Genomic DNA, 15,323 nt, shown 5'->3' on the forward strand with positions numbered 1-15,323 from the left:
TACGCTTCCAGATTTTAGTGGTTAGGGGCACTATAGACCTGCATGTATAAAACAGTTAATATTTCCTATGTCTGAAAATACGCAGAAGCATGAAACCGTAAATGCTGGCTCTTACTCTGAATATACCAGTGGTCTTTAGAACGAACAAAGAACGGAGAATTGCTTTTGAAACAGGCTTCCATTGAATTATGAATACACACTTGTACAGCAACCTTCGGTTAAAAATATATCCTAATTTGTATTTTTTCAGTGCCTTTAAGAAACATTTGCATAAGTAAGTACTTTGTTTCGTTGGAGACTTAAGATGTAGCGAGCGGAAGCACCTGCACGGCGCGGCAGCAGCGGCAGAGGCAGCTGATGAGGGCGATAACAGCGTTGCAGTGCGCGCGGCGGTCACTTCAGTATGCGGCCATGCGCTGTTACGTATTGGGTTTCTTGCCATACGTCCTGTGCTGGAGCACCGGCGCTCTCCTCTCGGCCACACATACCACACGCAATAATGACTGACCCGTATAATGACGTCAAGTTCGATGAGGGTAGAGTTACGTTTCTGAATGAGGTGAAGCCTGGAGAGGAGCGAATTTGTTTGTGAACGAAAAGTGCTGTCAAGTTACTGTAAATTAATTTCAAAGTGTGAATTCTAAACATGGGGAACAATGTTTATTTCGTTATTTGTGTGTAGCTACGAAAAGGATTTCAGTGAAGAGTACATTCAAAATGACTAATATGAAACTATAACAAGAGAAAGTTTCCAACACAAATACTGCAAAAGACATCTTAATCATAGATACGAACTTTTTATGAAAAATATAATCAAACTAAAGAATTCAATAGTGGTATGATAACTTAACGTCTTCAGAATAATATTTTGTGGTTGTTAATAAAGATGGGTTTCAATTGTGACCATTAAACTGTTTGTGACGCTGTACATTTTACTGTGTGTTAGCTGTGTCAAAGTTTCAATAAGACAGTACAAAACAGGAGTATAGGAAAGATCTACAGTTTTGAATCTATTTTATTCAAATACCTCCAAATTTTTTCTTGGACGTTTTAAGAGTTGCGTAGTTAGAGCAGGTTGTCTTCGAGGACATTATGTTTGGAAAATGACCAGCATATTGATATTCAATATACATGTCTATAATTTTAAAATATTATGGAACAGACCCGAATTAATTATGAGAAAAAACGTAATTTAAGAGGCGTAAAATTTGATCTGATGTAAGTTTTGAACATTCTCTTATATTCGCGGACTTTATACCAGATTCGTCACTCTCAAATATTTACAATTTTGGCTAAAACCACTTCGTTGTCCCGTTAGGAGGCGAATTACATACAAAAAAGCCAAAAGTTTTAGTGCATGCCAATAACTTGCTGAGAATTCTGAATATATCGCTGTACCTATACAATGCCTGCAGTGGCCCGTTCAGTGGAGTCCAACAGCAACGCCAGCAATTCATCATATGACAGAGAGAGAGAATTCACTGCTCTATATCAAGAAACAGGATTCACCGACGTTTCAAATCTTGCATTCACTGTATTACAGAAAGACAGTCTTAAAGGAAACTCAGACGATGAAAGCGATAATGACCAATCTTCAGACGTAGAAGGTGAAACCGGAAGTGAAAATATTACAAATAAACAAAAGATTTCCAGTAGATTCAACAGTAGTGATCGGGACCATAAAATATTGAACCGATCAAATGCATACCTTCTACAGCAAAAACTTATAGACTTGAGCAAATCAAACTCAAGCTTCAAAAATCATAAACTTCAAAATAAATCTAAAATCTTTGGTAACGTAATCAATAATCTTAGAGAGCAGAAGGCTTTAAGTAAGTCTAACGGCCATCTACCCTACCAAGAGAAATATCAGCATAAGAAAGACGCAAGTAAATCGTTCAACAATATACAGCGACAGAATAACAACGAAAGTGAAAAGAAAACTGAGAAAGAGCACAAGAATTACCACAGATATTGCCACCTTTCCGGCACTAACTATCTGTACAACAATATGACTTCAGTAAAACAGAGGCCGAATTATGAGATGGAGTATTCGAATCTCCCAGATGCAAGAACACAGAACAATGAGACGGAAATAGGAAGACGAAAAAATCCATTGGGAACAGAATCTTACAAAACAATGAACCGCAACAATAACAATAACAATATTAACGGTACAAAGATTAACGAGAAGAACAGCCATTACTACGGTAGTAATTACACCAAGAACAGTTACACCAATAATATTAAAATTAACGAAAAGAACCGACTCAACAACGACGAAAACAGGAAACCTGTATTCATAACAACAGTGAAAACGGGGAAATTTCTGGACCCACCACCAGAGTTGGCGATTTTGTTGGGACTGAGCCCCAATCTGAACGACTCTGTAACGAGTTCTACTGATGGCAGCAACAATTCTCTGAACACCAGCACCAGGGAGCGTCACCAGCAACAAGCACTGCTCTATTCCTTTTCCAGCCAGCCTCGAGTCCTGCATCAACACTATCACAAAGCCAAGTGCGACGCGGCAGCTAAAGTTCCCAACAGCACGCAACAGAGGGTTCGCAGAGAAGCCATAAACAACAGTATTCAAGACAAGCTGTGAGTAACAAAATCATTTGATCATTCAATGTAAAAATTATTGCAGTGTTGTATTTATTTATGGATACAGGAACGAGAGAAATGAGAAATGCATACGTAATTTTGGTAGTGAAACTTGAAGATAAAAGAGCACTTGGGAGATCTAGATGCAAATGGAAGGATAATATTAAAACTGATCTTAAAGAAGTCAGCTGATAAATTGTGGATTACATTAATTTGGCTGAGGACAGGGAGCAATAGTTGTAATTTGTGAAGAGAGTAATACACTTTCAGCATTCATAAAGTTCCAGGAATTTCTTAACTAGCTTAAAATATATTACTGCAATATCGGTTTTGTCCATGACAGAGGCCTACTGTAGTAGCAAGGAGTAGGAGTATTGTGATACAAAGAAATTGCTGGTTTTTTACTACCAAATATTGCGTAAACATTATACATGCTGAGAGATATCTTGGAGATGGGCTTATTATGTACTAAACTGTCAAAAGTTGCATGGCAAGGGAAGCGCTAATTTTTAAGAAATACATCTAAAAATTATTCCGAATTTATGTCGCACAACTGTTAAAATATTAAGCATTGTGTATAGACGTTTTTCATTTGGCAGCCCATGTGTTGCCGTATTATAACCTGTGTGACGTTTGGGGGGTTTGCGGGAACAATAAGAGCGGTGGAAGACAAACCACTTAGTTTGTATTTGTAGTTACTACAACTCACACTAAGCAGCGTCGAAAGGGCCACGCCATAGCTCAAGCGGTTAGTCGCTGGCTTCCCGGGTTCTATCTCGGGTCTGGTCAAGTATGATTTGTGGTGGACAAAGTGGCGCTGGGGCGGTTTTCTCCGAGTACTTCGGTTTCCCCTGCCAATCTTCATACCACCAAATTCTCCATCATCATAATCATCGGGGCAGGTACAATAGGCCAATCAGTGACCGCCGTACCGAGTGGACCCAGCTGGACTCCAACACCCACCCCCCACTATGGGAATTAAAAAAAGTAGCGTTAAAAATATACCGATGAAAGTTCTGATAAAATTCTTGAAATTATTTCTTACCGGAATTCGAAGGGCAAAGACAGATCAGTTACTGTCTATTGGGCTCTTGGTGTCGAGCCCCGGCTTGGGCCATGACCAGATGTTTCTCTTTAGATGAAAGTTACTGTCCTGTCCACGTGGGGCGCCCTCTCTAATGAGAGGTCGGGTCTGTCATTTGTCAGTCATAGTCGATAGTATTAATCCATTCTCACTATGTACACATATTTGCGATTGAGTCTTGATATCTAATATGTATAATACGTATATACAAGGCCTCTGTCAATTCAGACTCAGTACAGCAGATTATATCCCACTTCCAGTAGTATTCGCTACCACGGCAGTCTAGTCACTTGAACGGCCGTATGCCTGACCGCCGCCAAGTTTTCGCCTCTTATACTTTCTGTGTCGGACTTCGCCTTGTCCGATGTTGAGAAACATTCTCATTATCATGATTTTGTACGATTTCTGTTTGTTGCCTGCATAATTTTATTATATGGTCATATACGTACCGGATTTTGAAAGCCATGTGCAAATCGCGGACCGGTGTGCGCCATAGAAAATTGCCAATGGTGCGGAAAGCCTTGTTTTGCAGACACTGCAATTTCACTAGATGAGTGTGTGCCGCGAATACCCAGGCTCTCTTGTTATTATTCTGCTAACTCTTTGTTATTACCACTTTGCACGGACTGCAGAGAAAACACCGTTTCCAACAATATCCCTATTGTTGTGTGTTACCAATCCGTTAGTTAGAGAATGTTTTTCTATTGTTGCGTGTGTATTCGTTACGGGAATGTGTTTACGGAGCCTTTCCCTAGAAACGAGTTGCTTACCACCGTAATTTATTCGCCTGTGGCGCAGCACCGGCTGTACGTGTTAAACTATGTTACTGAGAGAGGGGAGGTGCTTACTTATTGCTGAACGGCGAGTTTCATAATTTAAAGTGATAGAATCAATGGGAGAAATGAGATGAAAGGGACGTGCGTAACACGTGGAGGAAAAGAGAAACTAATTGAAAGATTTGGTTGGAAAATCTGAAAGAAAGTGACCAAAAGGGGGACCTAGGTATAGTTTGAAAGTTAACATTAAAATTAGTTTTAGGAATTAGACATATGCGGTGTGGACTGGATGTAACTGGCTCAGGCTTTGGTGGGCTCCTGTAAATATACATATACAAGGTTACGCAGATCAATGCACTACCGGCAGCTTAGCCCCGAGGTTAATGGGTAAATGCCCGCTTAGTAGTCCTGCCTCTTCCCCACACCCAACACAATCCTAAACTGACTTTGCCTACTACCTTCTGGCCTATCTCCACAGACCCTTCCCCTTTCCCCTCTATTGTTTTCAATGTAGCCCACTCGCCCTTCCTTCCTGTTCTTATGTAGATGGGTGTTTTTGACTGGTGACTCAGTCAGCAGCCACCTGCTAAAACTGGTTCCTCCCTCGCGGATTTTTCTGCACTGAAGATGGAGGCGATACTTTACTCCGAAACGTTGGTTCACACAAGATTTACATGGCGCCACATCCAAGAATACGGCATTATTTATATATAGATTATTTGTGTTCAGATAACCGAAATCGTTATACAGAACCTGGGCTTTTAGGAGAGTGAATATTAATATTGTGGTGTTATGACACAGTGTAGACTGGAAGATGGTTACCAGTGTTCCAACACTGAAGATGGAGACAGTATACACTGGTAAACACGTACCAGGTTACACGGTGTCAGAACCTAGAAGACTACAATATGAACGGAAACTGTTGTTTCTTTGCTGTATGCATTGTAATAAGAAGAACAGCGTCTCCAGCTAATCACGAACGTATATTTGTTGATTTCAGGTTTTGAAAGTCGTTAAATGCTGATATTAATTCTGTTCTCGGGTTGTTGTACCGTGTGGTTATCGGCGATATTGTCGACGTTTCGGAAGTACATACTATCTATGTTTCAGAGATGCTATGTATACAAAGCGTTCTGTTTCGATAAGAAATGACGGGATTTGGGACGAAGCTGGAATTGGTGTCCAGACGAGTTTCCAATCATTTTTTCAAAACGAAATGCTTTACACACCCAAAAACTCACCAGTACACTTAAACCTGAAGACAGAGGTTACACATGCCTCCCCAAGGACGACAACATCGCCCATAACCACACGGGAACAGAGAGTTTATAAATTTTGCCTTTTGTAATGAGACCAAAATGTAATGATACTATGAGATGGAGACTGCATAAGAGTTTATTGGGGGGTGGGGGGGGGGTTACGTTGATTGAAGTGAAGGGAGGATAACAATAATTTATTGATTATTGAAGGAGCGTTACTTATACGCTTCTTTTACGACAAATATACAAGAAACGTCGCTGAAGTGTCAATAATTAAAATTGCTTGAAAAGGTCAATATAACTTTTGGCATATAAATGTTCTAAAATTATCACTTGTACTATACGACAAGAGAGTGGAAAGTAAAATCGATAGGAATTAAGTTCACGGTAATCGATATGAGAGCTCTCTTGCCTCTTTTAGCACGAAGAACAAACTGCGAAGCGCCGGAAGAGATGAAACGAGGACGCATGAATTAGTAATAATGTCCAACTGTACCTAGCGCATGCGCTCGATAGATCGAAACTCGCGACTCTGATGCTTTCACATGTTTCAGACTAATGCTGAGCCAAGAAAGCTCAAGTACACATTACACTGAGAGGGAGTTTTTGCACGAAGCACTTAAAGTGATAGTATAGTGGGGAAGTTTAGTCTCTCTTTGTGTTTCAACCCACAAAGCACTCAAAGGATTTCGACTAAATTTATCACCACACTAAAATTATTAACTGAATTTCATTTTTGTATGTGTTGGCCCAGTGTGTTTCTACTGTTTTACTCAGAGCTCAAATCTGAGTTAATCAATTGTCTGTAGAAGGTTCACACGCATTACGTCCATCATTTAAGCCAGTTTTCGGTTTATGCAGTAAAACTGACGTAAAATAAAAGAAGCATCATGCAAAAACAGAAACATTTCGTCGCTAAATAAACGTATTTTATTAAGGCCACACGTATAAAAAGTAAAAGTAAAGATATCCCTGTAACCGGCTGTGGAGGCCCATAGGGTTGTGAGATGTTGAGGTTCCCACATTTTCTAGACAATCGGCTCATAGATGGCGGCAAGGTTATCAGCCTTACACGCCGGCAGCCCTTAACCCCCAAGAAAATTCCAAGAATATTCCTGGTACTCCTTTCTATTAGAGGCTGAGTCGACCCCAGGGCCACAGTGCAGCTGGAAAGATTAGATAATTTGAAAAATCCAATGACCTCTCGGGATTTGATCCTGCGACCTTCCGGCTTGTAGCATAGTGCCTCAACCAACTACGCTACCGTGAAGACCACACAAGGTCTTTAAATATCTGGAAAGCCACATGTATATTTCCAGATATTTAAAGACTTTGCAAATATCTCACGAAACAAAATGCAAAAATTATTTAAGCACTTAGGTATTTACTATCACGAATGGAGAATACGTTGCTCAAAAATTATTTATAAATAAAAACTTATAAATGATAATAATAAAAATAATTAAAATATATAAATATAAATAAGTTTAATACCTATAATTTTAATCTGCACTCAATGAGTATGGGTTCCGGAGAAGCAAAGAATGAATTCGAAGCTCCAAATAGACCAAACCTGACTATACACTTTCACTGTTAATATTGCAAATGTTTGTCACGTAAACATAATTATTCGTGCAATAATGTTAGAATGACTAGATTTTCACTTCTGAAGACTATGGGGATTGAATGAGTATAGTGCATTTAAGAAAAAGAAATCTTCCTTTACACCTGAAGGAGTGGATGGAATATTTGAAGAAAATTTAAATTTGTTTTATATTTTCACTTCTGGAGACGATATGGATTTAATTATTATGAGCAATTTAAGTCTCTTATAAGAAAATTCAAATGTTTCCTTTACACTATTATAGTTCCTTACTATTCGCCTATCTGGGTACAGTTCCCATAACTCATATGAAGCATAACGCCAGTCTGCAATGAAGTCCATTCACTTCCACTCTCATGTTATATAATGCTGACAACTTTCTTGTCAGAACTTCGATTTTAGTACACTTATAGAAGCTAATGCTTTTATGCAATTAATTTTGTATATACTTCCAAAAGTTTCGACAAATTTCAAACATGTTCGTGCGTAATTTTGTCCAGTTTGTTTAACTTAACTGAGAAGTGAAAACAACTAAGTTTTATTTTTAGGTTCTATTTAGCTGAAATTAGCTTGTTCTGGTGAATTTCACTGCATTACTGAATAATCTTTAATTGTGGTATTCATTTCTCCAACTTCAAGTACTTTTATGATTTGTCTGACCAATCACGGTAAAATGTAAAGCTACCCCTGTAACAGGCCGTGGAGGCCCATAGGGTTGTGAGAAGTCTAGGCTCCCATATTTTCTAGACAATCGGCTCACAGATGGCGGTGAGGTTGTCAGCCTTAAGCGCCGACCGCCCTTCCCCCCCCCGGAAAATGACTGTACTAATTTCTGTTAGAGGCTGAGTCGACCCCAGGGCCATAGTGCAGCTGAAAGGATTAGGTAAATTGAAAAAAAAAATCACCTCATCGGGACTCGAACCCGTGACTTTCCGGTTTGTAGCAGAGCAGTGCCTCAATCAACTACGCTACCGCGCGACCCGACCAGTCATGGTTACAGAATTATAAAAAGTGTGTCCCTGAAAAATCACTTCCATATAGATTATTTAAAATTGCATTTAGTGTTAGTGTTAGTAACCTAAATATTATGGGCCGCGTCATAGCTCAAGCCGTTAGTCGCTGGCTTCCCACCACGGCGGCCCGGGTTCGATCCCGGGTCTGGTCACGTGGGATTTGTGGTGGACAAAGTGGCGCTGGGGCAGGTTTTCTCCGAGTACTTCGGTTTCCCCTGCCAATCTTCATTCCACCAATTGCTGCACAATCACCCTAACCTATCCTCTGGAGCTGGTGCAATAGGCCAGAAGTGGCCGCAGTACAAGGGACTTAGTCCCAGCCCACTAGTAATTAAAAAAACCTAAATATTAGATGCCATATCTCAAATATCTGTTCTGAGTCCTAGTTCAGACAGAAAAATATCTAAATATGTGCCTTCCTTACTCAAAATTATTAGATATTCATGTACAAGCACTCATTCCAAATTATTAACGATTGATGAAACACGAGCAGGTAATGTTGCAGTGCTCTCTTAAAATCATTAAAAGTTGCAATAGATCTCATTCCACATCATTATCCGTTGAAATAGCATCACCTCCGTGCAGGATTCGCGACTGATATAATAGTACTCACTCGACAACTCACTCACTGCCCCGAGCGAACCTGCCCTCTGCATACTTCTAACATTCCAAGTACCAAATCTCATATCCATTTTCTTTCGTTTAGGTCGTTTATCCAGAAAATCCGTCAAGGTCCGAACTTCTGATCTTTCGTTAAAAGACTTATTCTTTACGGTGAGGAGTTAGCCCCACTCCAAATCTTCCAAGCTGTAGGACCACCCCTTGTCGGCTGTCCGCGAGTGCAGCTACCCTCCATATCTAGAGGCCGTCTCCTTGATCCGAAACGCAAGAACGCGCCATGCCGCAGTGAATTGATCTAACAGCACTAGTTCCACAACTTCGGCAGTTAAGATAAGAACAGTCATTCGAAAGCATTAGCATTTGATGGAACAGCACACTCTCCACCCATTGCATGCTGTAAGCGTTAGTGATATATCCATATTATACTTACTTACTTACTCATGGAGCTGAGCCCTTTTTGAGGAGCCGCCAATTCTGTAGCTACTCAAGAATTTCCCAGGCTTTTATGGAACCCGAAGGTTCATCACCTTGTTCACAAGAACCCTTCACTGGTCTCTATCCTGAGCCAGATCTATCCAATCCATAATATCTCATCCTATCTCTCTAAGATCCATTCTAATATTGTCCACCCACCTACTCCTTGGTCTTCCCCGTGGTCTCTTTCCTTCTGGCTTCCCCACCAATATCCTATACGCATTCCTCGTCTCCACCATTCGTGCTACATAACCTGCCCATCTCATCCTCCTTGACTTGATCATTCTAATTATACTTGGAGAAGAGTACAGGTTATGAAGCTCCTCATTATGCAGTTTTCGCCGAACTCCTGTCACTTCATCTCTCTTCGGTCCATATATTCTCATCAACACCCTGTTCTCAAACACCATCAGTCTATGTTCCTCCCTTAATGTCAGAGACCAAGTTTCACACCCATACAGAACCACAGATCCATATTGTACACGGTCTTAATTTATTTTGCAGACTCAGGCAGCCCTTCTGTAACTAAATGATGTCGCTTACTCGAATCTTCCTTTCCGGCCCTGCTGAATTTTTCCTGGAGTTTAGGACACAAAAGGGGTGAATTCTGTAACAATAAATAGCCTTCGGTCTTCGTAACCGAGCTGGTACGATATTTCAACGATGATAATAACAAATTAAAATGTCCGCGAAAGAAAGTATGTCTAAATACGCACAAAAGTATCATTAAATACTTTTGTGCGTATATTCAGGATTCCCATTAAGAACATTTAAGGGTAATTTCAAACTTCTGGTCAGAAAACGCGAAGGGGAAAATAATTAAGAATACTTACACATAGATGGGAGGATAATATTAAATGGATCTTAATTAAATATTATATGAGGGCGGGGATCGGATTAATCTGGCTCATAATAAACATACTACATGGCATAGAACAGTACAGTGCTTGTTAAACAGTGGGATTAGAAAGGGTTACATATGAAACGGCAGTGGCTTACTTTGAGGCTAGATTACGGCATTTGCCTGGAAGTACCGAGGAAAACCATGAAAATTCTTATTCAGAATTGTCTATGCCCCGGCCGAGATTCGATCTGGACACCTTCAGAATATAAATGTTGCGGTCAGAGCCAAATTTCCCGGCCTGCAGCTTACAATAAATATACGATAAATATAAATACTTATGTATATGTACGTGTATTTACGTATATGTGATAGAGTAACTATAGACGGGTAAGATTTGAGGCTTTCACGGCGGTGACTATGAAGAAGGCAGTCTTCTGGGATTTGGCACCGTGTATATGCGGTGTTAACCGACNACGGGGTTTGTATTGGCAATAGGATTTAGTGAACTCTTTCATACAGCGCGTGACTACACAGTACACAAATACACTAGTGTCCACCGTCACGTCTTCAGTGCCGTTGCTTGGTAGCAGCTTTCCTCTTCCTCTGGGTTCTCTAACTCTCCCCAGCGTCAGCTACCAGCTTCTCAAAGAACACCTCACAATGCCTGAGCCCAGCAGTCCTCTGACTCATTAACTCACCAACCAACTGACTCCACTCTACTGAGTAACTTGTCCTGCCTATAACATCTCGGATCGGATGGCACAGAAAACATCGTTTCCCATTACTGTTGTATCCTCTTATTCATGTGAAATTGTTGCATTCGTGAATGTTGGCTGGGCCGTTACATATTAACGGGTCTACATGCCACAATATATATAAACAACACAAGTTCGTTCAAGAATACATGATTAAGTTCTTTTGAAAATGTCTGTTATTCTTCACTGCTTACACGCCGCTTCATAAACTAAGGAAATTTATGTTCTGAAGGAGGATTCCTTTGATCTGTTTTATTGCTACAGCTTAGCGACTAACGAAGTGACCGACTTACGAGGTACAATACCGTTCAGAAACACAATCAATCATGCGCACGCAGACATTTCTCACCTAACTGAATTGATTCTGCCGCTGGTTCACTAGATGGAATTATTTTTATTTCTGAAGTTCTACATTGCTGTGTGTGACTTCGGTTTTTGGGAACAGGCCGGGTCGAATACTGACTGTTTTCCAACGTTATAGCAAAGTTCAGAATAGCTTGTGGCTGCAACCTCAAAATAATAAAATCATTAGCATGAAATCAGAATAGATCAGACTTTTTTCGCTAAATAAGAAATCAGCCTTCATTATGATCGCACACGTATTTAGTAATTTCTCCAGCATGACAAATTCGAGTTAGCATGTGGTGTAGATACAAGCGAAACCTATCCTCAACATTAACACCAAGCAGAACAGATCAGTATCTTCAAATTCAAAATACTCCAAGGTCTTCAAAATTACAATTTCTGCAATTTTGTAAAACAGCTTAAGTTTTGCAATGTGGAGCAATTGCGAGTACAACCAGAAATTTAAAATAAAAAATAATCTTACATGTTTTTCAAAAATGCTACTGATCTCTTTTGGCGAAATTAAATAAACTTTTATAATAGCCTGTGATTCAAAACAAAACTGACAAAGATCATTAACTTTCAGGCATAATTGACCAAACGTTTCCAGTTCAAATTAAGAACTGAAGCTTGGCCGTGCCATAGCTCAAGCGGTTAGTCGCTGGCTTCCCACCGCGGCGATCAGGGTTCGAGCCCGGGTCTGGTTAAGTGGGATTTGTGGTGGAAAAATTGGCGCTGGGGCGGATTTTCTCCGATTACTTCGGTTTCCCCTGCCAATCTTCATTTCACCAAATTCTCCATCATCATAATCACCCGGGGCAGGCTACAATAGGCCAATCGGTGGCCTCCGTGCAGAGTGGACCCAGTTGGACTCCACCCCCACACTAAGCGAATTAAAAAAAAACTAAAGCTTCGTGCTGTTCACTCTACTCGTAACAAAGTAGGTTTTAGATTAAAAGAAGTAACTTCTTTGTCTCGTGTTATTGATAACAATAAGATATATTAATTAACCTTACTGTTTTCTTCTATCTCGATCATATTGTGGGGTTGGAACAGAAATGCTGCTATCCTAAATGGTGTGTCATACACTAGGGTATATGGTTGAAATTTTCTGAATAAACATAATTTCCTGCAGACCACCAGTAGAATTACTCTATTTCTCAAACCAAATATGACAGTCATATTCACAAGCATTCCACGAATCATCCTATTTCAAACTACTTGAATTTTATATTGTATTTACATTACTTCTACAGAATTATTCGGCTTCAAGATCGATTTACATTTCAAAACAAAATTACATAACGAAATTGCTTTACAAGGACCATGCTACCTGAGCAGGGTCGTTCATGACAGGAAAATTAGAAGCAGAAAGCAAAAGATGGGTATGGGAAATATTTGTTTGTAAATAGGACCATCCAGCTCTGGAACCAACTGCCTGCAGTGCTTTAAGGACTCTCTCCTGTAAACTACGTAATTTTAGAGAAAGGGTTGGGAAAGTGGTAAATAAAGCGAAGTGAAAGTGTGGGGGGATTCAGTGAAGTGAAGTGAAGTGAAGTATAGTGAAGTGTAGAGAAGGGAAGGTCATGAAGAAATGTGGGTGCACGCGGTGGCGTAGTTGGTTGAGGCACTATGCTACTAGCCGGAAGGTCGCTGGTTCAAGTCCCTATGAGGTCATTGGATTTTTTTTCAATTGTCCTCATCCTTCCAGCCGCACTATGGCCCTGGGGTCGACTCAGCCTCTAACAGAAATGAGTATCAGGAATTAATTCAATAATTTTCCTGGGGAGTAAAGCGCGGCCGGCGCGTAGGGCTGACCTTACCGCCATCTTTGAGCCGATTGTCTAGATAATGTGGGGCCCTCAACGTCTCACAACTCTATGGGCCTTCAAGGCCTGGTACAGGGATAGCTTTACTTTTTATACTGTTTAGTTTATAGTATACTTATCTTTTATTAATATATTTAATTGTAATTGTATTTGTTGTAGTTGTATTCATTCATTCATTCATTCAGTATTAGAGGGGGTGGGTTTCCCCATGCACTTAGACCAGTTATTGGTCCATTGTGCGTCCCCCTTTAATTTCTACTGTCCCCATACCCTACCGGTACTGGTGTTTTGCTATCAGCCCCACTTTGCCAGCGAGGTCGGCCCTATTCTGGCACGTGGTACCTGATGCTTCAGCCCCACTTTGCCAGCGATGTCGGTCCTCTTCTGGCACGTGGTACCAGATGCTTCCCCCATCTACTAGAGGCATTGGAAATTACTTGGGCGGGAAACTTTTTGCCTAATTTAGCTCACAGGTCTCCTAGAGACATGAGGATCTTTTACGTCCCTCCCGGACGACTTGTTCCCTGAATTTTTCCGCCCTTAAAAATTCCACGACCTCTGCCGGGTTTGAACCCGCGTACCTTGAGTCATGAGGTGGGAACGTTACCCCTAGACTACGGAGGCCGGTTGTTGTAGTTGTAACTGTAGTTGCATTGTATTCCTTTGTGTAGTGTGTCCTTTATTGTTTGTGTAATTTTGTGTGTTGTGTTTTGTTTGAGTGTGGTGTGTTATTTGTCTTATTGTAGTACCAGTGCCACCGAGTAGAACCCATTAGCAGTTTAAATAATAATGCCGAAAGTCAACCGATATTCCAGTGAAACATAAGTCTTACATCTTCACTTTCGAAAAATAAGCCAATCAGGTTCTACTTGCTCCGGAACATCGGTTGACTTTCAGCAGACAGAAAACAGGACCGTTCATAATCATCACTGTGAGAACATCAAATATAAAAATTGTTTTCTTTTCATCGAATACACCAATTCATATTATTGAAACTACACAATATGAATCTGATAAAAAATGTAACACGGAGAACAACACAAAAACCTGAAACTACACAAATCTTAAAATATTCAACAGTGTCGTACATTTCCCAAGGTACGAGTTATATACAAAAATAACCAACATTGATTACATTTGTCGGCAGCGTCATTGCCAGTAGTCTGCGGTCATGCACACTATTTTCGGGTTAAAATAATATAGAGGTTAATTTCAGATTGTGTCCGTGGAAAAAAATTAATTTAAACGACAAGTTTATTCGATTATTTAGTGAATATCGGCAGATAAAATAAAATGCAGACACTTTGTTTAGTTAATAAGCGAAGTTAACGAATGAAGAGGATTACATTATAATAATAAATCTAAGCTAATCTAAGGTTAATGTAGAGTAAACGATATTGGCTTATATACAAGAGATACCTAGTTCGTAACTTGATCAGGTTATCTGTTCTACTGGCCAAGGTTCGTCATGGTTTTCTTCATTCTCTCTATATCAAGTCGAGAGAGTTTCCTGAAATAGATTACGAAAAAATCCTCCTAATTTCATGATTAATATGTCTGCATCATATACCGCATCCTCTTTCAAGATTAGCGCTAATTTTTTTTTGTATATATATTTATTGGCAATCAAAATTAAACTCATTATTTTAGCTAATTTGCTAATTTAAACACCGTCCTCGTGTGCTTATTGCGCGCTAAATACCGTAAATATCAATAAAAAATGCACGAGAAGCCGCGCATTCCTGTTATGATCAGTCCGTAAATCTGACCATTTCCGCTATGAAGCTCTTGTACCTTCATTCGAACTTCCGTCATATTAGGATTTGATATCGGGCTCATCTTTGTACGTTGCTGTTGCTTCTTCAGTCTTCGGCCCACTCAGCATGCACCGACACGACGGTTGGAATGTTCAACATGTCAGCCTACACGCGAGATGTTGCTCCAAGAAGCCATCAGCCCCCCCCCCACTTTCTACAACAACACACTCGTGATGCAAATATTGCATTCACATATGCTACGTTGCTTCTCTAACAGGCATCTAGAATTGTTTTCAGACACCTGAAGTTTTCCACAAGCTTCTCAGTCAGTTAACTTTTAAGCAAAAGTTGGCAAC

General features: G+C 40.2%; 1 protein-coding gene across 1 annotated transcript in view; it reads left to right on the forward strand.

Annotated features, from left to right (window-relative positions):
* Nucleotides 1-467: 467 nt before the first annotated feature.
* The window catches only part of LOC111865034 (uncharacterized protein DDB_G0292186), a gene marked incomplete at its 3' end in the record, with an annotated part of 44,762 nt that continues 29,906 nt past the window's right edge, over nt 468-15,323 (forward strand). Inside the window, exon 1 of the mRNA XM_023852737.2 lies at nt 468-2,604. Within this exon, the coding sequence (XP_023708505.1) occupies nt 1,406-2,604 (1,199 nt within the window). The remainder of the gene's footprint in view (nt 2,605-15,323) is intronic.

Source organism: Cryptotermes secundus, unplaced genomic scaffold (genome assembly GCF_002891405.2).
Source record: "Cryptotermes secundus unplaced genomic scaffold, Csec_1.0 scaffold971, whole genome shotgun sequence".
NCBI lineage: Eukaryota > Metazoa > Arthropoda > Insecta > Blattodea > Kalotermitidae > Cryptotermes > Cryptotermes secundus.